The sequence below is a fragment of the Gouania willdenowi genome, chromosome 14 (assembly GCF_900634775.1).
Source record: "Gouania willdenowi chromosome 14, fGouWil2.1, whole genome shotgun sequence".
Classification (NCBI taxonomy): domain Eukaryota; kingdom Metazoa; phylum Chordata; class Actinopteri; order Blenniiformes; family Gobiesocidae; genus Gouania; species Gouania willdenowi.
The window spans coordinates 16,086,019-16,113,130 of record NC_041057.1 but is presented as its reverse complement, the minus strand read 5'-3'; the positions used below and the strand labels follow the sequence as shown (position 1 = coordinate 16,113,130).

The window sequence follows — 27,112 nt, the reverse complement described above, 5'->3', positions numbered from 1 at the left end:
TTGATTTACAGTATTTCAGGTAAATATCCATGCTCATACAGTGTGTCTATTTAGGTAAATACCTTGCGGTTTTCATCTTACAGTTATGTGCATGAGAAGATGAAGGATTAACTTTTTTTCCATTACCACACCAGCTAGCGGGAGTTGGTCACCAGTTAAAGTGGTGGCCACTTAGACCACAACACCGGCGTTGATATCACACTGCGTTCTGTGTTTTTAAAGATAACAAAGCAAAGTTATTTTATAGTAAATCTTCTCACAAGTAGGATAATTTAGCATAGCTTTATCGTACAAACGGCTTCTGTCTTTCCTCACACACACGGACAGATCAGAAATCAATCATGCATCTCCACCAAACCCCTTGATGCACTGAGTAAATTGTGCTCACAGAGGCAGAATACTGCTACCGAGAAGCAGCTGCTTTGAGTAAACATTACTGAGCACAGCTGTGAGACTAAACCTGGCACATGAAGATTAGACACAGATGTTAAAGCTAAAAATAAAATTCCGCCTTTTCCCAAGAGCCTTGAAGTAAGGAAAAATTCCAACAGTACCTTGGAAGTGAAACTAATTTATTATTATTATTTTTTTCAAAGAAAGAACGTAATCGCAAGAATTACGAAAACTGTGCCTTGGAAGAAGCCCATGTGAACTTGAGCTTGGTAGAATTAGAAGAGATCCAAACCTCCCACTGCTTTATGGCTGTTACCCAGCAGGCACATGAACTCCAAAATGCTGAATTTACTCATCTGAACCAAGCACTAGCAGCGGTCTCCAGTGAAGAACAGCACATGTTAAGGCAGTTAAAAGTATCGTCATGCAAAAGCTGTAAGTGCTGCATCGCCACCCGACTAGGCCACGCGCGCTGTAATCAGGTCAGGCTCGGTACTTCAGCAGTGAGGTCTACTAAACCTGGCAGCTACAGGCTGCACAGAGACCAAAACAGTCCAAGAGAATAGATTTGGTAATTTTCTATAGTGTTTCTCTGCTATATAAAATCCAGATACACTGTGGAGAAGCACTCCAACTATCTGGCAGTGGTTCTTCAGTTTTTGATCCTGAATCAAACCTCAGTATAAACAGCAATGCTCCGATGGGAAGCCAGTGAATGATGACGGCTACTGAAGCAGCCAGGAAAATGCAGAGACTGAAGGTGGAAACGGTAGAAAAGATTGGATGACTTACAAAGAAAACAAACATGTTTTTTTTTGGATGAAAGGGCTTTTGGATTGGATAGAAAGCCAACCTGTTGGAAAGCTGGGGTGCAGTGGGATGGAGAGGCAGCCCATGAATTAAAAAAAAAAAAAAAAAAAAGAGAAAGCATTCTGCACACACACACACGACACAACAACAGAACAAAGGCCCACCGTGACCACCTGTGAGGAGAAGTATTTAGGGGGAAATTGATCAAACACTCCAGGGCTGACTGATTACTTTAGAGATAAAACAGAAAAAGGAGGAAAACCCTCCATAAAAAGTCTAGGGACCCTAAATTTAATAAAAGAGTGGATGCAAATGTCAAAGCTGAAGGCGTAGATTGGTATTTTTACTTCTAAAGAAGGGACCATCTTTTCTCCGACCTGGCCAGAAATGATATCTGCTTGTATCATGTGACGGCAAAGAGAGTTTTCTCGCCATTGCACAGTTCCATCACATGTCTAGAGAGGAAATGAGGTAAAAACTTCCCCAAATCAATAATAAAACCAAGTCTTTATCCTTTAGTTTATAAGATCATGCTGTGCTCATATATTAGGATGGTTTACAACCCCAATGGCCCCATTTGACATACGTTTTATCAAATTCTACTAAAAACATATAAATCTCACAATTATATCCAGTTTCATAATTGCCAAACAATGCACGGTTTACTTAGAGGAAGCACTATTCAGGGTGTGTAGCGTAATTTAGCATTAGCATGAAAAAAGGTTTGCAAAGGGACTTCAAAATGATGGTAACCTGAAACATAAATATGGCATCTGATCAGCTGTTCCCTGGTAATAACTCCATTAAACATTTACTGTATATCAATGAGTGTTAGTGTTAATTTGGAGTCTATTGCAGGTATTGGACATTATGAAAGCTCAAAAAAATTTATTTTATTCACTAATGTCCCACTTTTTATCAATGAACCATTAACGGGGATTATACGGATTAGGGTAAAAAGAAGTACGTTAAAATATTTTTTAATGGTTTTAACACAGTCTTCAGTAAATACTTTTTCATAGGAAAATACTTTATTTAATACCAAATAGGAGCATTTCCTACTTGAGTTATTAAGTATTTTAATGAATAATCCGAGTTTCATTTGTCACAGTATAACCTTCGTTTTACAATCTTCGAGACATTGCAGGGGTTTGTTTTTTATGGCCCACGATATTGGCTGAACTTCAGCAAGGAGTGTTTGATTTACACTTCAGAGCGCTTTGCATCAAGCACTCCCCTTGTTTACCTATCATAAAAGCAGCAAAGTCTCTCCTATGACAGAGACAGATGATTCATGTCAGACCCTGGAGTCGGGAGGCTTTGTGGCAAAAGCCTCCAAAAAGTGAGGGATCTGGATAACAGAAGCTTTTTCTCTGTCACGGTGGAAGCCTGTTTGCTCTGTAGCTGATTTGTGTGTGTGGATGCTTGGGGTGGGATGTTGGAAATAGTACCTGGGACGGTAGTTGGCTGTAAAGCTGTTTTGAAGGTCACGGAGCCGGGCTTAGACTTGCCCTGCTGATTCACTGCCACCACAAGAACCTCATACTCTGTATTCCAGTCCAGGCTACTCAGCAGTATGTGCTCGCTGCCCTCGGGGAGGCGGATCTCAGGTTTCCAATCGGATACACGCTTCTAGAAAAAAAGACGGGGGCAGGGGAAGAACTTGATGACTTTATTTCACAGGGCAAAGAGCTGAGCAGGAAAACTATCATCTCAGTTGTCTATCTTCTTTTTATAGATCTACTGTTAATGAGTGTTGACAATTTTAAAACTAAGAAATTAAAAGTACAGTTGGATGGATACAAATAAAAAAACTTAGTTGGAAACTTATCAATCTTATCCATCAACAACGAACCACAAACAACAACCAGGTTGTAGCCTGTAAATGGAATGAGCTAACTTCATATTCAGACATATCAGACAAATCTGTTCATTTTAAGCTCATTGGAGAAAACAATGAATCGAGTTCAATCAATCTGGTGTTTCATAAAAATCAATAAAATTCCATATTCCATATATTCCACTTTTTTCTTCAGCAATCCTGAATGCACGTTATTTTTTATCCAGTAAAAGAACTGTTAAATATGCAAAGAATTTCTTTGTATTTCCATTTGGTTGATTAAATAATTTCTGATACCAATATTAGTTTTGTGCCTAGCATGTAACAATTTGTTTGAGCAATCACATATGTAAAAAAAAAAAGAAGTTAGAATTCAGTAAAATTATATCAATAAAATCGTGCCAAACACTAATTTATGAATTGCATTTAAAGCCCACATTTTGGGTTGTATGTAATCAATTGTAATGGTTAAAATCTACTCAAATAAAATGAGGGCACATTGTTGCACACATTTAATTGTTTAGATTATTTCAGTGCAACTCTTCATACAGTGGATGAACCCTTGTGCTAACCCTGATTAGCTTTGGGTACATTTTTCTTCACCAAATCTGACAAATCTACCAAACATTTGGGCACAAATGCAAAGTAGCACCTTGCCAAGTACTCACAGGCTTGTATCTGATCAGGTAATGCTTAATGGGAGAGCCGCCATCATCCTGCTTAATCCAGTTGACCTTAAAGGTGTTGCCCCCGTTTTGGACAGTGTACTCAAGTTTTGGGGCACTGGGTTCCCCTACACAGAACAAAGCACAGTCAATATTAGTCAACATGAATAAACGTGAACATGTCATTACATTGCGTGAAGGCTTTAAACCTCATTCTAATCTTTCCCATTGTTTACAGGTGTGTTCGTAATGAAAATGTCAGCTAAGTTAAATGATTACGAGCTTAAACAGACTCAGTCATTATGATCAGAGGACATTTTAAGCTGTAGATACAACCTTAAAGACATAAGTGAGCCTTATAACGTTGTATCCTATTTTACTTTATCTATGTGATCTAAAACTGAATTACTAGCTGCTAAATCAAGCTAGGAAAATAATATTGTTGCTATTTTTCATATGCACCAATAAACTTTTTTATTTCTTTTAAACTCATTAACATTGAAAACATAATACATTCTAACAATATAGGCGGCTATGGAGACAAAGCTACCAGGTTTATCTGTTTTCCACATTTCTTTATATCAGCCAAATCTAGGCTTGCTAACTCCCCGAAAAACACATTAGTGAATTGAATTTAAACAAATAAATATTAAATAAATATAATAATCATGTTATTATCTCCAAATGACAAACAAAATTAATCAAAAAGGTCATAAAATCAACAAAGTTCCAGATCCTTTTCCACAGTTCACAGCTCGTATTTAGCATAATTTTGCCCTCTGCACATTTACGTCAGTCGAGACCCCTACTGGGGCCCTCCAGTATCTCATCCAACCATTTCTGACATTAATTTAGTACATCTTCTCACTCTCATTTGCAATTTTATGAAAATGTAAATTGTTATTAGTTTGCTAAAGTTTCTCTGTCTTGTATTGTGCAATTTAAAAAAAAAAGTTCTATAAAAAAACAAATGACAAAACATGGATTTTGTGTTCAAATACAGGACACATCCTGTTTAAGGGATGGTTGGCAACCCCGAATATGTATCTCCATAAGTTTGAAGTAATGAAATATTCTTCTTTAGTCATGTATTCATGTATTAATTACTTGCATTACATTGAATGCTGAATTCTTAATTTGATATGATTGTAACATTGGCGATCACTATTAATAACAATAACAATATACTGTAAATGCAGTAGTAATGATAGACAACGGCATGTAGCCTAAAATCGTAACCCAACATTTCTGAGAAGCTCTAGGATGTAATATTATTTTTGTTTGCGTTGGTGAAAGGAAGAATATCTGATGATCTATAATAGTCTTAGGGTACATTATCATCACTTGAAGGACAGTAATGAAAAACTGGCAGAGGTTTCTGCTCTCCTCGAGGGCCCTCATTATCTGCTTTGCCCTCTTGAGTAATGACTGCTGGCCTGTTGGATAATGAGCCTGTAGGGCTTGATTGGACATGTTACTCTATTACTTTAAATAACATTTACACGTCTTTTGGCAAGGAAGGTCAAAGTGTGTGTACGTGTGTTTGTGTGTGTGTGTGTGTGTGTGTGTGTGTGTGTGTGTGTGGCTTCTTCTCTCCTGTCACTGTGAGGGTAGAAGCAAACAACCCCGACTCATCAATTACGCACATATTGACTACGCTTGTTTAGTCCTGCAGTTACACATTTCGTTCAGCTTCTTCATCACTTTACGGCGTTTGCTAACACTATGATGATATGTGAAAATATTTTTTTGGCAGGTACGACCATGAAAACTGCTTTTTTTTTTTTTTGGAGAACCTGGACCTTGCATTTCAATATAAGATTAAATAAACTTGCCACGGACCTTCAATCCATTGCTTTTTTATGAAATACAAGAGAGACAGTAAAAAAGGTTTGGATCAAGCTGTGTTAGGCGTCTTACAGTGTTTCTGTGATTACAGAAAATGGGAGGAAATCAATGAAATTTCATACCGGAAGCTCAAATACTTATATGGCATGGTATTTACCCTTATTACATGATCTGGAACAATATCATGCATTCTCACCATATAATCACCATAAAACGGGTGGTTTAAGCTGAAGCAAGTGTTTGGAGGACGTAAATAAACATGTTATTTAGGCCCTATGCTACAAATCTAGATAACTATATCCTGGATTAATCTCCGTTAGCAACCTTCAACTAACCAAACATTCCCTGTCAGAGAGGAGCTGTCTTACGACAGTCGATCACAACACACTAATTTAAGCCAAGTGTTTTCAGTCTTTGTACGTTCACATAAAAGGGGTGGAGATTGCAGCTTCTGATCAATCACTACAATGGAGAAGACTGTGACTGAAGTAATATATTCATATATTACTGACTTCACCTGTCTGCACATACGATCGAGACACAGGCTTCATCAGCTGATTGTAGCTCAGTCCATCAGATATAAATCTATTCAGAGATAAATCTATTCACACATCACCTTTTATTGGACAGCTCGCTTTCTAAGAGAACTGATTGGTCAGTAGGCGGGACTGTAGCACTTGCTCAGATCCTAGCCAGAGCAAAAAAAAAAGCTTTCAACCAGGCTAGCCGTTCAGCGTAAGCTTCCATGGTGATTTAGCTCCCTAAGATGTCTTGCTTCGTAACATAGGCCCTAAAAGTGCAAAATCTCCTGCTGAAAATTTTGATTTTGCTAGATTTGGCATAATTTGGGCGTACCATTTCGACCTCTGATTGGAAATGGGAATGAAATCAGCGGCCATAACAGCAGCAATAGAGCTGCGTTTTTCTAATGAATGTAGGGCATGTGGGGTCTCCAATTTTCTATGTTTACAAATTCTGTTTCAGGGTACACCCATTTCCTAACTTTTTCTGTTTCCCATATTTGATGTAATTGATGAAATCCGAAATACCCCAAAGTCATGCCTCAATTGCTTATATATAATCATGTTAAATATTGTAAATGCTTCAGTAGTCCAAACTGTGCGCTAAAATCCTGCCAGACCTAAGATTGAGCAAGACTACAGTCTAACAAGATTTTTTAGTGGAATATTTAACGTTATATATTAAAACTCTGTTTATTTCTGTCTTCCAAACACTTGCTTCACATTTAACAACCTTTTATATTGAAAATATGGTGGAAATGTGTGATATTCTCCCAAAACACGTAGATCAGGGTATATTCCGTGTCATAGCTGTTTCCATTTCCATTAATTTTTGTGTGATCACAGAAAATCTGAGGCACTACACCTTTTTACACTTGTACAATATGACTTTTGCACACTTTTTTTTTAATATATATATATATATATATATATATATATATATATATATACATAAGCTAATAACAATAGATGTTTAAATGAATATGAATATACTCTAACTTTTTCCCCCACACCTGCCTTAAACATTTGCACAGCACTAAATCAAATGTATGCTTTACCTGTGAAAGCAGATTAGTCATTGGTTAGCAAGTCAACATGTGTTTACAATAGTTGGTGAAAAAGTACATTTTCAGTGTTTTGCATTTCAAAAGTGACTGTGTGCATGAAGGCACTTTGTCTTTGCAGTCAGTTAATGACAGGCTGCCAACCTGCAATGGAGACTGAAATTCATTTAAGACAATGTTAGTCGGTGGTTAGCGACAGTTGGCAGGCAGACGATTCTATGCTCAGCACTGTTATCCACAAACATCGATCTGGGTTAGAAACAGTTTTCAGAGGCTGAAAGAGTAAAATAAGTTGTTAAGATGCTAGAAGTCACCATGCATGCTGCAGAGTTTAGCTCTGGAACACATTTAGAAGGTTCGTGATATGACACTGACATGCAGGTTGTTGGAGATGCTCCAATCACCTCATCATTAGTGAAAGCATGCTGCCAGTTTTAATACCTTTGATGGAGACATTTACCAAATAATATCTCTTACTACTTTGGTAAACGTAGGCACAACTGGCAGCACCTTCCTTTACACGTGCATTAGCTACAAACAGCGCTTTAGCTCTAAAAAGAGGAAAAATTATCAAAGTGAAAGTTTTGCACGTCACATCCCATCGTGTTTGATCTGGGATCTTTTCCATTCTTCTAGACGTTTGCATTTTGCAGGCCAAAGCTTCCTATTTTCATCATGACATCAAAGACGACGACACATGCAAGAGAAAGGTGAGACCCAAGAAAAAGAAGAGGGAGGGATGCAACAAAGGAGACAGAGACAGCTTTGCATGCTGCAAAATTGCAATGGGTTGCCGTGAGTCGGATCAGTAACAGTTTCAGATGCAAAGATACCTAAAGCAAACGTTAACTATGAGGAGTGTGATGTCATGAGACAGTGCGAGTGATGCAGATTACAGTCAGAGGCACTGGAAAGATGTTTGATTGTTGAAGTCGAGATGAACAAAACAAAAAACAAAAAAAGACAATAAAAAATGAAAGAGTAGAATATGTCTCGCTTTAAAGCATCTGTTATGTTTTACACTAAGGTATGAGCATTTTTTTTTTAATGAAAAATATGTAATGAAAAAATGTTGATTATCATACATTCCAATGATATAAAAACTCACGTAGCCTGGTACAAAGCTGTGTAATTAAATAGCTATTAGGGTTATTAAGCTTTTAAATCTTTTTGCGTGTCAGGATAAGTGGAATATATGAAGTCTTTATAAATAGTTATGATGCAGATTTAGATAGTTAAACTATTAGCCAAGGAATTTTCATTTTATTTGATCAGTGTTTTTGTATTATTTTTACTTGATTTTATTGTGTTATTCTTTGATTTATTGATTTTTATTTTTGATAAATGTTATTTTAGCTTTATCTCATTATATTTTATTTTGTTTATTATTATGATTGTTATTATTTTTTTTTTTTTACAATTGAAGACCATTCCCGAATGCTGCTTAATACTTGACATATGGGTCCTCTAATGCCTCAGTCAAAGTTAAATAAGCCTATGCATTTAAATTGTCATTAATACGTTGGAAACACATTCGTATTATGTTTACATTAGTTCCCTCTTGACCACATAGGCTTATAATGTTTCAATGCTAGTGCCAGGGTTAATTATAATTATAATTGCGTATTTGATAATTAAATAAAATTTTGGCGTAAATATAATTGTTGCTGTCGTAATTCAATTGTAAATGAGTTTAGAAGAATCATGTTACAGTTCTATGCACAGTTCTACACACATATATAGTTAACAATTATGAGAAAAAAAATCATATCAAACTTTCCCACATTTTACCCTTGAAAAAACTTTAAATCTACGGTTATATTGACAGAAAAATGCTGAAATGCCCACACCAAAAATATTGAAACTGATATTGTCATGGATTAGGAGGCCTAACAAGGTAACCAATAGGTAGGAAAGAAATTAGGTCATAGATATTTGATTTTAGTGTCATTTACAGCTGATTTAGGAAACATTATCATAAGAGATGCTAACAGAAAGCTAACACAAGAGGAAAACTTATGTTGTTTATTTCAGGCTCAGTAATTGGGATTTATTGTAATTGTACTTTAGTAAGAGAACATAATTGGAATTGACTTTCTGAGGATAAAAAATAATTGTAATTGGAAAAACTGCTGGTCGCTGTAATCTTAACTGAATAGTAATTGAACATGGGTAATTGAAGTCATAGTTGTAACTGAAAAATGTAATTGACCCCAACCCTGGCTAGTGCTAAACAGTGCATCAGACAAATGCTAAAATCTAAATAATGTGGCATAAAGGCCTGCTGTATAATAGTTACCTTCAAATATCAAGGCACTGAGATGTAAAATATGTGCACTTTGTATATGCAATGATAAATGTGCAAACGAGTGGAAAAAGAAAAGATAAAGATGAAAAAAAATAAAGAAATATGTAAAACACAATAGCAAAATGGAGCCAAAATCCTTTAATGTTGTTAAGTCTAATGAATCGAATGAGAAGTAGATTTGAATTTGAAGAAAAATAAAATAAAAGCTCATGATCTGAAACCAAAAGAAAAATTACCTTCTGTTGGCCAGCGGAGACGACATCATCAGCACCATGCAAGAGCCACATGACAAAGTCACATGATGTGAACAGACACATTCAGTTGAAAGGAATAGGGAGGATTGGGGTTGGGGTGGGGGGGTAGATGAAAACATGTAAACATAATAAACAAACAGGGGCATTAAGGGATAAAATGATAAACAACACAACATAACAAACATTGGTAAACACATTTTAAAACTGAATACACAAAGCAGTAAGATGCTGAGTTGGTCGTTAATAATATGAGTAAACACATTTGATGGTAAGGGACACCCGGGATAGCCACATGCTACTTCTTTACTCTTCTATAAGCTCTGTTACATTAGCATTTAAATTGATATGATCTAAGTCTGGTTAAATTGAGAAGATAAGGAGAAGTACAGCTTTGTGTAGACAGATTATGCAAAACAAGGTTTACACACCAATCACACAGCAAATACGAGTGGGGAAAATACAGAAAGTAAAGTTCTGAGTGTATGTTTAACACTTTTTAGACATCTGTGGGCGTTTTGTTTTCAAACCTGTGTCTACATCCCTTTTATTAGCGAACATTGCAGAAACATACTGTTCTTAACTATTAACCCATTCAACACACTGTTACACACACACACACACACACACAAGATGCAAAGTACATATGAAACACAAATGAAAGCCATTAGTGGTTTAATTAGTTACTTATAGTTAAAGCATCCCTGTTATTGTTATATTGTATTACATGTATTAGTACAGCATGCTCATTGCATCCCAATCTGTTTATAATAATCTGTCCATAGCAACCATTAGTGTTTTGTATCTATAACACATAAAGATGTCTGTCTGTTCTAGGGGTTCATTTGTGGAGTAACGTTGATAAAAATGAGTAGCACACTATTTATTTATTTTTTTTTAAATGTCACAATATATTTTAGAGAAGTGACGCAGCAGAAATATATTTCTGTTCTTGGTTGAATGCGAAATATAATGTATGTATGTATATAAAAGAAAGTACATGTGTGTGTAATATATATGAAAAAAGGCAACTCAAATGTAGTTGTTGAATGTGAGACAGGTAACTTGAATGTTATCACTTATGTTGGATATACTGTATAAGCATTTTTGCTTCTGCATGTTTCAGTCTTGTCATATATTTCAAATTATAATTAATGTTTGAATATTTTTTGTTAGACTGAAACAAACTCAAACTGTACATATTCTGTACATCTTGTTCTTCTTCTGGTTATGTGAAAAAACAACATTCCAATACCTTTTACTTGTACAAAATAAAAAAAAAAAAAAAAAAAAAAAACGGCATGTTATCCATGCCAGCATAGGTGCTTCTGGCTCCAGGTGGACTATGCAATTGTGCATGGACCCATTAGCCACTAGGGGCCCCAAAAGCTGAGTCATCAGCCTCGTCTGGGGAGAATGAAATGGACTTGTCTTTATTCCTTATATGCTTAAATATAAATGTAGGATAGAAGAAACAAATCCCTGGGAATAATGTATGTGAAGCAGTCTTTCAGTAGTTGATGGACCATTTAATGGTTCAGGAATCTCTCCATGTAGTTAGAACTCACAAGCGACATTTGTACATTTGTCAGTGTAAACTGTGTTTCATAATGTTTATAAAGGGTTGTACACAGGCAGAACCAGCAAGGTGTAATGCTCACATGAGTATTGTATGAGTACAATGTGCCAAAGATGCACTAGGAATAGTTGATAGTGACCTGTTTTGGATTATAGATGGATTGCACAACAGGCGTAATGAAAATGTTAAGATTTTGACAATTCTTTTTTGCTATTATTTGCTTTTTTGTCTGAATTTATATTAATAATCGTTCTCCATCCATTCTTTGAGTGTATATTAAGTGTAGGTTCACCTTCAAATAAAGAGGGAATATTCAACTGTTTGTCAAGAATTGGGTAAATATTGTTTTGCTCTTCTCGTCTGGCCCACAGGAGATATTGGTAGACTGTTTATTGACCTTGAAACAACAGGTTTTTACAATCCTGATCCACAGAAAGATAAAAAAAAAAACTGAAGAAAAAACAAAAACAGCAGAGGTGTAAGATTTCATGCACAGTTCCCACAGTTGTCTGTATAAAACAGGTTAAGCTTTTACCTGCTGTGACTGACTGTGCATGCACATTTTGGCCAACCTTGAACAATTTCCAAGCCTGTCTCCATGTGAGCCAAACCTATGATGGCGGTGTGAGTGAGGGAGAAGATACAGTCCAACATGTTTATTTACTACACGCATGATTCACTGTGACCCTTCAGACGAGTCAGACTCAAGGCCTGTGGGACAAATGTGCAGGAGGATTTTGTAAACATGAAGGTGAATCATTATGGCTTTATACTTCAGTTCCAGATGTTTCAATTCCTCAAAATTCACCAAGTTCAATGAATCTCTACAAGATAAATGAAGGCTTGCATTTTGCCTACGCTCATTATTCATTCATATAATACAAAACTTTCAGCTCTAATCACATTTTTATAAAGGCAGTGGCTTTCCGTACGGTTGCCGTATCAACATACCGACATTCTATCCGTACGCAGCACCTCTCATTGGCCAGTTTAGTTCACGTGATAGGTTAGTCATTGGCCAGGTTAGGTCACGTGACTAAAACTAAACCTAACACTGAACCTAACCCTAAGACGCTACATACGTGTACTTCGGTAAACGTACCAATAGCACCCGGGGTTGTCCGTACGAATAGACACTTTCTTTTATACAACACTGCCATTTCTTGCAAATAATCACATGAATCTCATACTAATTCCAGTGCAATTTCTTCCAAAAACAATTAAAGACCAGATTCCAGAGGGACTTATATCTGTACCTTCCTGTAATCTATTTTTTTCCAGTCTAGCATCCACTTGAGATTTAACTGGGTCTTAATGGGGTAATGCAAACTAACAGCACACTTGGGTTCAGTTCTGTTTTCTATCCCAAGTAGGTTGAAATTGAAACAATCCTGCAATGTACCGGTACTCACAACATATTAGATTTAAATCCACTTGTAATCATTAGCGGTGCATGATACCACAAACAGCATCTATAGTGGCTTTCATGTGTAGAGCAATGTTCTTGCGATGCGACATCTACGGCCTCCAACAGTAACCTTCAATTTCCACCGGATTCGTAACTGCACCGTATCGGCCGCAGATCAGGAGCTGATAGATTTCCATTAAAGTAAATGTGCCAATTTCCACTGCATGCGTATCTGCTTTGTCATGCCAAAGCCCTCTGCAGAAGATACGCAGCCCTTCTATTATTGCCAGATGCCGGAGCTGTGCTGCAGAAATTCAACAAAGATAAGCCCGTGTGGGACCGGAAGTAATGCACAGACACAGAATAAAATATCTGGTTTATTTTCCAAACTAAAGTACTCCATGTTCAAGGCGGATCGTATTTCCACTTTCTACGTTTCAGGGTCTGCTGGTGCTTATCTCCAGCTTTATTCATGCGCTAGGTGGGGGTACACCCAGGACAGTAATATTGACCTTCTCAATGGTTGAATCTCAATGATGTCCACAAAAGTGGAAGATCTACAGGGCAAGACCGAGTCCATTTCCTTGTACTCCTCTCCAAAGACACAACAAACCGCTTATATGGTTTTGCGGTTCTCTTTGTGTTGACTACAACTGGCTATATCGCGTGATTATTGTGGCAGAATACGCTGCAGTTAGGCAGTGGAGACGTTTCGGAGCAGCTACGCCTCCAGTGGAAATCCGGTGTAAGACAGTAAATGTCAATATATACTGACGAGAGTCTGTGTCTTTTCCTTGGTTAGACATGAGTCACACAATCATGCCTCAGTCATGGTTAGTAGTTTTAAATAATGCTTTCCTACAATCATTACAGTCATTCCCACACCTGTTAGATTATACTCTACAAGCGAAGTTTATTCACATCAGCCACAAAGAGGAAGAACCAAAAGTTCCACACTGAAGAGGAGACAAAGCAGGCGACCAAGATAAATGAAAAAAGTACACAGCACACCACTGGACGGGTATACTCACTAATGGTTATAGTGGTGGAGGTAATAGGAGTTGGAGTTGTGGTTGAAACTGAAGGGCGGGGATCACATCATGAGGTGTTGGTTTGTTTAACAAGAAGAGCATGACAATGATAATTGGAAATGTATTACTAATAGCTAGCCTAATATGGTAGGAAAAGTAACATGTGTGGTATCAAACTCATCCCCTAACCTTAACCTGTAGTATCCAGGACTGTCATCTCATTTCAATTCAGTTTGATTTCAAGTGAAATAACAACAATTTCACCTCTATTGTGTCCTACTTTATCATTAAATGATCCAAACGACTATTTCCAGATCAAATATAATTTGCTTAAAAGCAAAGTATTAAATCAGAGACTAAACTGTATAGGCTTTTACTTAAAAATGTATGTTTTCCAAGTCATTTTGTACTCAAACAAATGTGCTAAATCATGCTATGATTTTGACAGGTGAGCAATCGCCATTAGGTAAAAATAATTACCACGCAACCCTCTATTACATTTGAAGTAATACACATACAGTCGTTATCATACTGAAGTGTTCAAATTAGGGCACAGTAATGAAGAAATTCCACTTTGGCCCATTAGGGACGACCTCAGCCGTGTGTGGCCCCTGAACTAAAATGAGTTTGACACACTTTATCCTGCTATGCCATATCTTCTAATACATTTGCTTAAGTGCTGAGATTGTACCATGTGTGAGTTCTCCGACAGAGAGAGTTTAGCCTTAAACTCTCATTATTATATGCTGGTAATAAAAGGTTGATTAGGTTGCTTCCCACAGCCTTGGGAATTTTAATTGGATGACTTGAATTACTTTGAAATCCTAAAGCAATGAACAATAGAGGCTCCAATTGAGGAATCAAAGGCTAATATGTCAATGCTAACGTTGGCGTACATGGCGTGCTCAATAAACTCTGCCTTTCTCAGAGATGTGTCAGAAGCTGTGATGTTGAACCGAAGGTGAAAATCCAAATTTAGACCCGAGATATTTTCTCGAGTCGTCTTTTTCAAAAGGTGACCCCCTTCGATGACTCATACCACTCACTATTCACAAAGCGTCTCCCTTCATAGGATGTTTAGATAAGGTAGAACCTCAATGAGTCTGGTGTCAGGAGCAGTCTTTGTCAAACCGGCCCGTGTCTGTCAAAGGTTGCAACCTTACTTGAAGGAAGTAAAACATAAAATGTGATTGACAGATATCGCTATAGTGAGTAAAGTCCTGCCCGACACCCTGACTAAACTAACTGGAAGACTAACTAGACAAACTGGATTTACAGAGGAAATGCTCGTGTCAAAGTTTCACACACAAAAAAAGAAAAAATGTTGTGTAAAATCATTAAACATAAATAAAAACCATGAGCATTTATTTAACCTTTACAGCATTCTCACAAAAAACTCTCAGGAAAGGAACAATCGAAAGGTTTTTGAAGAAAATCTGCCAGCAAGACATTTGAACAATGAAATCAAGATGATAATACGTGCGCCCTGGAACAACTTTATGTAAAAACTGTTAACGTGGCAGACTCTAATGAAAAACAGTGTGTAAAATGAGACTGTGAAAAGACCCAAAGGGCTCTGAGAAAACCCAATGCACACCCCAGAAGAGCAGGCAAACTCTATGTACGACAGAGTGGAAAGTGCAGTGGATGACAAGGCAAACGCGGGGTGAAACAAAGGAGACGAGACTGGGAGAAAAGAAACTTACTTGTGAAAGAAAAGCCTGAGAAGTCCAGTGGAATACAGAACAGATGGAAACACAAGAGAACAACACAGCAGAGAGAAGAAACAAAGGCAATGAGATGAAGATCAATGAACGATGAAGTTTGTCATTAAAGCAGTGTCAGCGTTGGTGCTGCGCGTACTTTAATGTTCTGTTTGTGGAGGGAACAGCTTGCAATGGGATTGTGATCATATTGTTTGTTTTTAATTATTTTTAGTTAGAAAGACGAGGTTTAGTCTTTGAAAGTTAAATGCAGTGTCGTATATCACCAGACAGAGTCCATTGGTGTCTAACACCCATTTATTCAGATTACAGGAATTACCAATACAGTGCTGACAAACACACACCTGCTTATACAACAAGGGTCACTTACAGACTTCATATAAACCAACACACACCTTGGACTGAGGATCATTGAACATCATCCATCACCACCTCATTAGTCTCCATCAAAGTCAGTACCGAGCATGAAATTAGTCTAATAAACATTTCTGACTATTTGCAATGGGGCATGCATATGTAGAACGAGGAGGGTCGGGCCAGCTGTGGGGCATTTTGGACGGGCTACAAAACTGCCTTAGTGGGTCCCGGTACCTTTTCACCAACCTATTAGAAAGAGTTTGAAAAAGCATCATTACCGCTACTTGACCTCCGGGTTGGTTACTGCATCAGCATATAGGTCATGGAAAATATGACCCCAACCTTATTACAATATCTTATTTTGAAATGCCGATCAAGACTGCAAGCAAATAAGAAGAAGGGGGTGTTTCTGCCTTTGAAGGGGGTGTAGCCGCTCACAAACCAAAACGCCCCTTTTTGCTGCTGGTCGGGTGATATTGTGTAGAACTAAAGCTCTGATTTCAGTCTGAGAGGAACAGAGCAGGACAGTGATGGTGCAAGGGTGGAGGAGGGGGATGGATGCAAACTCAAAAATGCATCCATGGGGTCCATGACTTAAAGGAAAAGGCTACTGTTGTCTCTTAATATTGTCCGATTAACTTAAATCCCAGCAGACAGAAGGTCAGATTAGGGATGGGCAATTTTAATCACAATGGGGGCCACAAAAATGTGACTGTTTCACCCGAGGGTCATATTATCAACAATCGTGTCAGCATTTTAAATTTTGACCAATCTGAGCATTAATACAGGAAGCAACAAGGCATTATTGTGTGTTTCTGTTATCGTTTTGGGTGTTTGTGGAGTCATTTTGTTTGTTCCTCTTATTTCAAGTGTTTAGTGTGAACTTCTTGCCATTCAGTGTCTATTTTGGAGTCTTTCATGTGTTTATGAACTTGTTTTGTGTGTTTTTGTTGTCCCTGTATGAGTCATTTTGGAGTCATTTTGTATTAGTTTCTATTATTTAAAGCGTTTTGTTGCCATTTCGGGTTTATTTTGGAGTCGTTTAAGGAGTTGTTTTGTGTGTTTTTGTTGTCCTTAAGAGTAACTTTTCAGTCAATTTGTTTTTTTTTTCAGTCATTTTGAGTGTATGTGGGGTCATTTTGTGTGTTTTTGTTGTTTTTAGTGTTTTCTGCTCCGGTTTTGTGTTTTTCAGGAGACATTTTGTATATTTTGGTTTTGTTTTTTGTATTTTCAGCTTGTGTTTTTCTAGAGCCGTTTTGTGTGTATTTGTTGTTTTTATGGATTCATTTTGTGTAATTTTCTATGGTTTTGAGTATTTTTGTAGTCGGATTGTGTGTTTATCTGTATTTGTTTTTTTTGGGGTGGTGATTTTGGAGTTATATTGTGTATTTTTCTTTCATTTTAAATATTTGTGTTTCCTTTTTGTGTATCTAGTGTTGTTTTGTATATTTTCTTAAGTATTTGCACAAAATGGGACTGATGGGACTGATGCCCACGGGGATGTGGGACTACCCACCGCTGTCCTAGATCCTTAACACTGACAATCTTATTTAGCAGATACATTCAGCTCTTTATTTTTTTTATTCAACAAATAAGGCTAAAATCCAGTGATCAAGGCTTTATATTCACTCTCTCACCTTGAACGTGTGGTTTCCCTATGTCGGTTACGTTACTGTTTACTCTTATGCACATGAGCATATTGTAAATATGATATATTAGTTGTGACAGGTGTTGTGTACCTGTGCTTTGCCGTGTGTCGCAGACGCCTCCACGTTAGTTAACGCGTCTGACAGCAGATTATTCAGCAGGAACTGCATAAATGGCGTGAAAGTTTCATGCCGCATCCAAGAAACTGCGCGGGTCATGGTGGCTGACAACATGCTCAAAGCTTACCTCACACGTCTGACAAGCAGGCGTGCAGCTCGTAGCTCCACGGTGCTGTCTCTGAATTACTTTACAGATCTCAAATATTCAACGTTCTTATGCATGCACATCCATCATCTCTATGAAACATAAATAATTAGCTACAGGTGAAAAGGCAGAGGAGTGAGCAGTGACAGCATTAGGTTTAAAGCACCAGGGTCAGACACAGGGTTATGCGAAAAGAGAGAGTACTTACGGACTGGCTCGGTCTTAAAACCCCTGGTCAGGCTAATCTCGCCTTCTCCTTTGCCGTTAATGGCAGACATCTTCACCTCGTAGGTCGATTCTGGTTTCAGGCCGACGATGATGATATTGGTCATGTCTGTTGGAGAAAAATGGGCTAGAGATTTAGGAAACTGACACAACAGAACCATAAAGAACTGTTTCACCATTAATTCTCTCCTTCTTTTAAGGAATGATAGATGTTTTAAGCTTGACATAAAACATTGTTTAAGGGTGTCTTCAATCATGAACAAGACAGTGCAGGGTTAGGGGCTTGCACAGTTTTGCAGTGGTTCCCAACCTTTTTCATAAATTTCTGGTGACCCCAGGGACTTTTTTTTTTCTAAAATGAGTTTTTTAAATCACATTTGTTATACTGTGTTACAAATACAGAGTAGCCAGTATCAGTGCACAAGTAACAATAAGCGCCAGCTCAGATATTTGTACACTGCATTTCATTTTAACTAGATTTATATTTTAGAAAGTGAACGTATCGAATACAGTTGTTAAAAAAAAGTTTATTATTTAAGCTCTTTGAGCTTTATGCCTCTTCTTGCATTGCATATCTATTTCTGTGATATTATGTGTTTTTTTACTTTAAATTGTGCAAAATAGATTAATACAAATGTAAAAAATAAATTCAAATTTTTAAATTTTGAATACAATTAAAAAGTTTATTGATTTTTTTGTTTCAAAATTTCTTATTTCTTATTATTTTAATTTATTAATTTAAAAACAAATTAAAGTCAAAAATAAAATTGTACTCATTTTGTTTTAATGTATTTTATTATTACTAGACCTTTCAGGCAAACCCTGCTCTAGTGGTTGTTGTTCTGTTAGCTTTTTCTTTACTATAATTCCCATTTCTGTTTGCTCTTGGCTTCTTATTATCTATGCAGGTGCCTTTTGTTATTTAGCAGTCATTCTTTTTTGACATTGTTCAGTTAGGAAACCTGCTCAATGCCCAGGTGTGATGAGGCAAGCTTCCCAGTTCAGTGCGAGTTTGACATCAGCGAGTTTCACCAGGGATACCATTTATAATGCACAACCTTTTTTCCCACTTTTATTGGATGATATAAGATTCTAAACAGTATAAATGAGCTCATCAGCAGTCATACTTCATCAGTGTGGATATTTTTTGCAGCCGATGTCAAATATTTCCCGTGTACTGTGGTCTCTGTCACAACTGGTAACGTAATTGAACCTCTCCTGCTCCGATGGACAATTATTTTCCGACATCATCTGCTTTTCTTCTTGTTTGACTTTCTCCCATATGTGTTTCTCCTGCTTATATTTGCATTTGCTGTGATTCATGAATATGTAATTCCACCTCCAAACATTTCATTTTTGCACTTTATGTCCCTCTGCTATTACTATTCCCCATGAAAGCTTGCATTTGAGATCTTAGCATTGGGCATGTGGTCTTTATGTAAGCTTTTCAATGCTGCGTCTTCGTGTAGGTCTCTGAATAGGATCTATGTGAGTAAGTGTCTGCTTAGAGAAAATATGAATACAGTTACAAATCCAATTCCTTCCGTTTTATGTTGATTTTCCTCTGCTTCTATGTAAGAGCTGCAAATGATGCTGTTTGGCCTGTCGAGCTATTTCATTATTTAGTATGTTAGTATTTCCCCTTGTCTCTGAATTATTTAAACTACTTTTGGCTTTGTTAGGGAATGATGGATTCATTGTGCAGCAATACTGCCTTTAAACATGTGATGGCAGTCCTGGTTCACATCAAAATTGCAAAGCATTCCTTTTATTTACACAGTTCAGAAGATCAGTACATGTGACTTTAGGATCCCTATTTAATATACAAATAATGCACATTTTTAACACTTTGCCAAATGTGAATATCCAGTCTGTTATCTTGGTATGTTTTAAACACACATCAGTGGAGAAAAGGAGATGGAATATTATTTTCCACTGGTTTATATGTCCATGTGTTTTCTTGAACGTGTTTGACACATGCTGACATAGTTCTCTTGAGTTATAAGCAGAAAGCAGAGCCTGACATGTCCCATGTGGTCGACGGGAGAAAGGCGTGAAGTCTCAGTCGCAGTGGGAACAATGTCCGCTGCCTGTCAGAATGTGAGCCGACACTGTGTTTGACCTCTCCTCCCGACATTCACATTACCTCTGGTTACCAGAATGACTGACATTTTACTTACAATAGGCATTTCATGAAAGCATCCCAACAAAAGTAATTCTCACCATCCTGGCAGTTGATTAATTAATATAATTACAGCATCTTAAAGTGCTAAAAATTGATTAAAATACTAGGTTGTCATGAATTCCTTGGTTAATTAATGAATTCAGTTCAACTTTATTCTGGACTCGTAGTCCATTAAAAATAAAATAAAAAGGACAAGACAATCAATTAAGATGGCATTTTAAAAAGACAATCATGCCAATGTCTCCACAAGTCAGACTGATAATGCGTCGCCCTCCATTTTATATTTGTGAGGGACACTGTTACTTCATTTTTAGACATTTTTAGTAGACACATAATGTTTGTAGCACGGCCTGTAAAGTGTTCACTCTGGCATTGATAAACATTTCCCTGGCATTTGACCATCTCGGCGTTTTCAAAAGAACACGCAAAGTATCCCAGATAGCACGCATACGTCTCTCCGATGACGCCCTCAGATTGTGCGTCGGCATTCTACTCCTAATGCGTCATTTTATGTGTTTTTTCCCCCCAAATTGGTGATACCTCTTATAAAATTGTAGAACTGGAAAATGTCACTTCCATAAAGCTGTTTTTGTGCTAGGGCTCTTTTGGCTATGCTGCTGAAAATACATTTATGATCATGAACTGTGTCTCTCTTTATTTTGTCCACACATAGTAAGCTATTTAGTGGTACTATATTGTGTTTTTTGTTGTTGTTGTTGTGATATTGCCACATTCCTATCAGATTTAAGTAAATACTCGACTATGGATATAAAGATATTTGTACTAATTGAATGATCCGGGCTAAATAAAGGTTAATATAAACTGTAGAGAGGCCGCGCTGAGCATCTTTAATCCATTGTCCAAACATCGGCCAAACGCCGATGTCTCCGCGACGTCTGCCCAATGAGCAAAGGCTCTCCATAATACGTCTCGCTAATGCAACTTCATTCATCGTGCCGACGTCGGCGAGATGTATGTTTGCTATCAGGGAAGATTATAGGCCACCTGCAGCCTGCGCATGCTGGCTTTAATGAGTCCAGAGATGAGCAGTGTACAAAGGGAGTACAGTAAGCTTTAAATAATGTCAGCTTTACTCTCTCTGTACAACAGCCAAACTGCCGTGCCAGAGTTTTGGTCTGGATATACAACACTCTGCATTGTCTGTACATTTCTTCATCATCTGACATCTGAAGTTACTAAAATAACAAAAAAAAAAAACTCTTAAAGGATTGGTGTCACGGTATATTGTTTTTAAAAGAAAGCATATGAGGGGCAAGCGCGTCTCACCCGTGGGGAATGCGACACCCGCACTTTCATAAAACCAAAAATTCATCCCCCTCACTTTTTACAAAGGTATTCAATGTTGAAAACGTATTGATTGAATGGTGATCAAGCCAAGAATTGACAAAAATTGGATAAAAAAAATAGGAAAAAAGGAAATTTAATGGCAAAAGGAAGCTAAAAATCTGAAGAATACAGTAATTTAGATAATGGGGAGAAATGGTACAAAGGAAGTTGCAAAAATAGCCAAAGAAAAAGGTAAAAAGGGGTTAAAAAGTTTCCCCCTTAGGTAATATTAATGAAAATTAAGTCACAAAGAGCCAAATGTTGAGTATCACTGACTTAATAACAGCTTCATCATGGTTTTAGTAAAATATATTATTAAATTAAATTGGGAGTTGACGGTTGCCCTACCCTTAAAATCGCTGCTCCACCCCTGATGAGGGGTGACATATACTCACCATCTTCAGCATCATAATCCTTTCTAGTCCATTCCTGGCCGAGCAGACGCCACTCCACTCTGTACTTGATGATGGGAACCCCGCCCGTCGAATCCGGCTCCTCAAACTCCATCAATGCCGTGCTTGAGAACGGCTCCACTTGCTGGATTTCAGGTGATGACGGCACATCTGTAAGAGGAAATGTTTGTTAGAAAAACAAATAGGAAAAACAATTTTTATTGTGCCTTTTACAGAGTCTACTCCCTCTGACAGATGGATAATAGCTGCACTTATTCACAATACTGGAGAGACAAGAATGTCACTTGTTTGCAGATCTACAATTTAGCTTCCTTTATCCTACATCTGAAGCCTAAAAATGGCATTTATTAGCTCAAAATGAGCTCCAAAGCATATGGTAAAAGACTTGCTAACAGTTCCATTATTTATATAGTTTTATCTCACACCTGATAAGGCATTTGGACTTGAACTTGTCTTTTCTTGTAATACTCTTCTGCATCTTCAAAATAAAGCAGCTATGATGCAGTAGTGTGAGAGTAAAAAATCATAAAGAATACTGACATCACAAATCTACAAACAGCGTTTGCTCTGCTATTGTATTTCCATGTGAACAGTGTAGAATGTACAATTTATCTTTTTCACTTCAGGTCAGATCAAATCAGTTTGACATTTTTCTGCTTTTGCTGACAGGCATGGACAGGACGCCTGTCTATCTCAACACATAGAGATGGACATATTTACACAACCAGTTACGACTTTGGCCTTTTAGCTAATGGAAATGTGGGGGCTTGTCCGGGATCTCAATTAACTTTTTGTGCAGAATTTAGCTTGTTAGTAGTTTCTCTGACATTTAATCTGTTTTTGATATTTGGATTTCTACTCTCTGTGGCTGAGGTCTGAGGGAAACATTCCGATGGTTGATTGGGGTAAGCTGGGTGGGTGTTTTAGTCCTATAGACTGTTTTTTTATGAGTGGACCAGGGAAAGGTTTTGGTGTAGATTAAGTAGCCCTCTCTCAAATAACTAACTTGAAAACTCTATTTAAGAAGTCTAAGAAAGCAACATCATGCAACATGCAAACTCAACCCGGGGGGCTTTCTTACTATTCTACCTTGTGCATGACAAAGATTTAAACACAAATCAGTGGCAAAAGCCGTCCGGAAAACCATTTGTACTCAAAGGGGAAAAATGAATTGTTAATGCTAACTGTTTAGGGTTGGTGCTGCTGGACTTCATAATTCTACTTGTCACATGTTACAATATCATGAATAAAATGCTCTATCTTTATTTTTTTATTTTTAAATACAATAACTGTGATTTTTAGATCTGCATATAGTAAAACAGCAGTAATACGTTTATTTATTTTACATGTACTAAAGCTTTCCATATTATTGTTCTTTCTTAGATTCTAAACTTAAAGCAGTATGTTGTATTATGTTTTAGAAACAGGCAGTCATTGGAGTATGAAATGAAATGCTCTAACTCAGTGTGACAAACCTGCTTGCATCAGGAGGAACTCTTTAGATTCGGTGCCCATCACATTGCTTGCGGTGCAGTTGTAGCTCCCATAGTCATTCTGAGAATCTGGAGTAATCTGAAAAATTACAACAACCAAAAATGCATAAAAACTATCAACAGTGAGTGAAATAAAAACAAAACAACAACTTTAAAGCTACATTCTTAATTCTTAACCATGTTTGAATAATAAGTTGCACTTGAGTATCAGACCTCGAGGTAACTGCTAGTTGGTGTGTTGTAGATCTTCACGTCGGTTGCGTTTTCAGAAGGCAGTTGGATGCCATCTTTGAACCAAAGCACTGTCGCTATGGGATACGCCTCCACCTCACAGCTTATGTTGGTGGGGTTTCCCTCCCAGGTGTACGTGGCCACAGCACCCAGGATCTTTGGTGCATCTGAGGGAACCGAGACGACAAACACAAAGCATGCTTTTTAAATTACTCTCGAAAAGAAAACAAGCTGAACACTGTAACTCTAGGGTTATTCTGCAAATAATCAATACTACAGTACATCACCTAGGGAGCTTTCTATGTACATTAATAATGTTTCTGTTGTTATCTTGTGTCTTTTTGGAGTAATTATATATTGTAATCCTTTCATTTGTAAATGTATGTTTATCTCTTTCTGGATTTATTTTGCATAGTTTTTTGGTTATTTTCAGTATTTTTTTTGAGTGATTTTGTGTATATTTGTTGTTGCGTTGTGTGTCTGGATTCAATTTGTGTTTCTCTGTGTTTTCGGAGTGATGTTATGTAGTTTTCTGTCATTTTGAGTTTTTCATTTTTCAGGGGCTGCACAAAATCAGACTGATGGCCGCACGTGGCCCGTAGGCCACCAGTTACCGATCACTGCATTACATCTTCTATGTTCAGTAAAACGTATAGCATCTTTAGGGTACACTTTTTGTGACGATTACCAAACAAGCGGCATTCAGCTAGAACGTCCACTGCAGTAACATAATTCTGAAAAATTCTTGACATCTTATAGGTAAGAAACAGAATAGAAGTCCCTGGAAACCTTGACTGTCCTTATCAAGGGTACTAGCAAGAAATCTTGTCTATAAAACCTTCAGTGACAGTGAAAAAAAACACTTGAAGGACAACAGATTTGAAAATGCTGACAGGAGCTACAGGTCACAAACTGCCTTGTCGCAGTACGGCTGCTGTTCAAGGTGATAGCTTTGAGTTGTCAGCTTTCTTCAACAGATTCTTTGAAAAAGATTTGCCGTTAACAAAGCATGAATAAAATATGATGATTCTCAACAATAAACAACAACACGTCTGCTCCCTATAAGGGTTTATAGGTTTTTAATATGAACATTTTTAATAACATTACCACTCGTACTTCATAGACACAAACTGATGTCGTGTTTATTCATGAATGTGCTACTTTAGACCTGATTATGGGTATGATTTGGTGAAAAAGGGTGTCCATAATGTTGTGAGGTTTTTTGCCCTGAAATCTGAATTCATCTCGGCTGCTCTTGTGCAGGGAAATGCCTCGGTTTCTGCCCGCGGCTGCTGCTTTACTTCTGACCCTGAATCCTTGAAAACTCTGCAAAGTGCCGCTGCTGATGAGATTGATAGACAAGGCAGAGTCAATAGATGCTTCCCCCCCGTAGCCCTGATTAGATCCATGGACCTTTTATCAATCCTGCTTTCGGATCTTATTGACTCACTTCTGTGACTGTGTCAAACAAGTGCTAAGCAGGAGCAGAGTACAAGTACAAAATGTAAACAAAAAGCGAAAAAAACATGATCTAATATAGGATTTATTCAGAAGGCTGCTTGGCGTCATATATTTGTAAACCAACGTATGTTCAAGGTATGGAAGTTCAGAATGTTTCACTGTGGGAAGTTTAGCCTATGAAGGATGTAGCTCACTATATGACAAAAATGTGATTCTTCTGCATGCTTTGTCATTTTTGTATTTGTCGTTATATTATGTTTTATTTTTTTTTGTGTATATTTGTTGTATTTGTGCATATTTTAGTCATTTCATGTCTCTTATGTAATTTTTTGTGTTTTTGTTGTCGTTTTGGAGTTTTCCAAGTAACTGAAGGGCGGATTCACTAAATGTTTAGGGGTCTTAAAAGGTGTGCAAACTTCACTCCACACACTAATAAGGGTTACAAACCCCAGGAAATCAGGAGTACGAGGCTGCTGCACGTTGCAATGTGCCCTCAAGCCGTTTAGTGCGTTTCCCTCAAATGAATATGTAAAGTAGGCGGAGCTCCCAAGGGGAGGAGAACATGCAAATAAATGAATGCAGTGGGCACAATGCAATTCATCAAATCTGGAACTGTTTGCGGTGATTGTTTTAGCACCGGAAAATAGTACGACTGACAAGCAGGTGCAAACACACACGCAGAGATCCGTTGCAGTAAATGTTTATACTAAACACAGCGGAGATGGAAAAAAAGGCTCCAGTTAACCTCCAGTATTAGAAAATAATTTAAATAAAACAATAGTCAACATTATCAGCTACTGAATGCGAAAATGAAGTGTGAGTAAAGTGTGTGTGAGGGAGAGAAAAAGCTGCACACCTGCGGTGGTGCGTATGTGGAGTCTGGTGACGCTGCGGTGGAGAGAGGATGCTGTGCGCGCTATGGACGCACTGCTTCAGTGATGTTTTGAACGTCAAACTTTGGTGTCGTGTTGATGGAAGGAGCATCAGGCCAAAATCAGCTGATCAGATGCGTAATTTACGCAGTGATGGCACAATGTTCACATATGAGACTATGGTGACACAGCACTACTAAGGAGCTCAGACCTGCTGTATGATGGTCAGTAGATTATCTTCAAATAGTGCAGACTGATTGACAGACTGTGTTGCTGTATTAACTCAGATCAATGGCAGGTCAATAGGATTGTTTCTGTCCAAATCTGCCTCTTTTTCATGAACTGATCAGAGCAAAGTTTTAAAGTTTTTATTTGTTTATTTAGTTTTCTACATTATTGTGTTTGTGCAGCAGACAGAGAAGCCAATCTGCCTCCAATTTAACTTCCTTAATGTATCCACATTGAACGAGCATAACACTCATTTAAATAGGGCGGTCTCCACCACTTCTGCACGTGCGCTAATCATTGCTGCAATCTTAGTGAATTCCTCAAAGCAGGTGATTTAGGATTTAGGGACACAACTAGTTTACCACCCTTTGTTTCAGATCTTAGTGTATTTAAGTTGTTGTTTAATGTATGTCTGTTGTTGTTTTGAGTGTTTTAGTATTTTGTGTATTTTTGTTGTCGTGTTGCATATTTTTATGTAATTTTATGCTTTTTTGACCACATTGATTATATCTATTACATAGGATGCTGCACTTGCATGCTACAAATTGCATGTAGTGCCTCACAGCAAGAAGGCCTGGGTTCAAATATGGAAATGAGATACCATTCCTCATATTTTTTGTGTGAAATTTGCATGTTCCCATGTATTCATAAATATTTTTAATACATATTTTTCCTTTATTTTTTTTTTTTGTCATTTTAGTGTTTTCCAAGTAACTTAGAAAAAATACACAAAACAACTTAAATACACTTTGTTTTATGTATGTCTGTTGTTTTGTGTGTTATACATTTTTTTGTGTATTTTTGTTGTCTTTTCGCATATTTTTATATGCAAGAAGGCCTAGGTTCAAATACGAGGATGGGAAATCATTCGTCATTGATGTTCTCTCTGTGTCTGCGTGGGTTTGAGTACTCTGTCTTCCTCCCATGCACAATCCAAAAACACGCTT

At 37.4% G+C, this 27,112-nt stretch overlaps 1 protein-coding gene across 10 annotated transcripts in view; it reads right to left on the bottom strand.

Moving 5' to 3' along the window:
• Positions 1-27,112, bottom strand: part of ncam1a (neural cell adhesion molecule 1a) — a 298,057-nt gene that overhangs the window by 26,505 nt on the left and 244,440 nt on the right. For 4 of the 10 annotated variants that reach the window (XM_028466139.1, XM_028466140.1, XM_028466143.1 and 1 more), the window contains 6 exons: positions 23,587-23,771; positions 23,356-23,452; positions 21,863-22,030; positions 17,919-18,044; positions 3,712-3,836; positions 2,655-2,835 (listed from right to left, as the gene is read on the bottom strand). In XM_028466139.1, the coding sequence (XP_028321940.1) occupies positions 2,655-2,835; positions 3,712-3,836; positions 17,919-18,044; positions 21,863-22,030; positions 23,356-23,452; positions 23,587-23,771 (882 nt within the window). Of the gene's footprint in view, positions 1-2,654; positions 2,836-3,711; positions 3,837-13,199; positions 13,203-13,718; positions 13,767-15,424; positions 15,440-17,918; positions 18,045-21,862; positions 22,031-23,355; positions 23,453-23,586; positions 23,772-27,112 lie in introns of all 10 variants that reach the window. The other 6 variants (XM_028466134.1, XM_028466135.1, XM_028466142.1 and 3 more) reach the window with 4 other exon arrangements.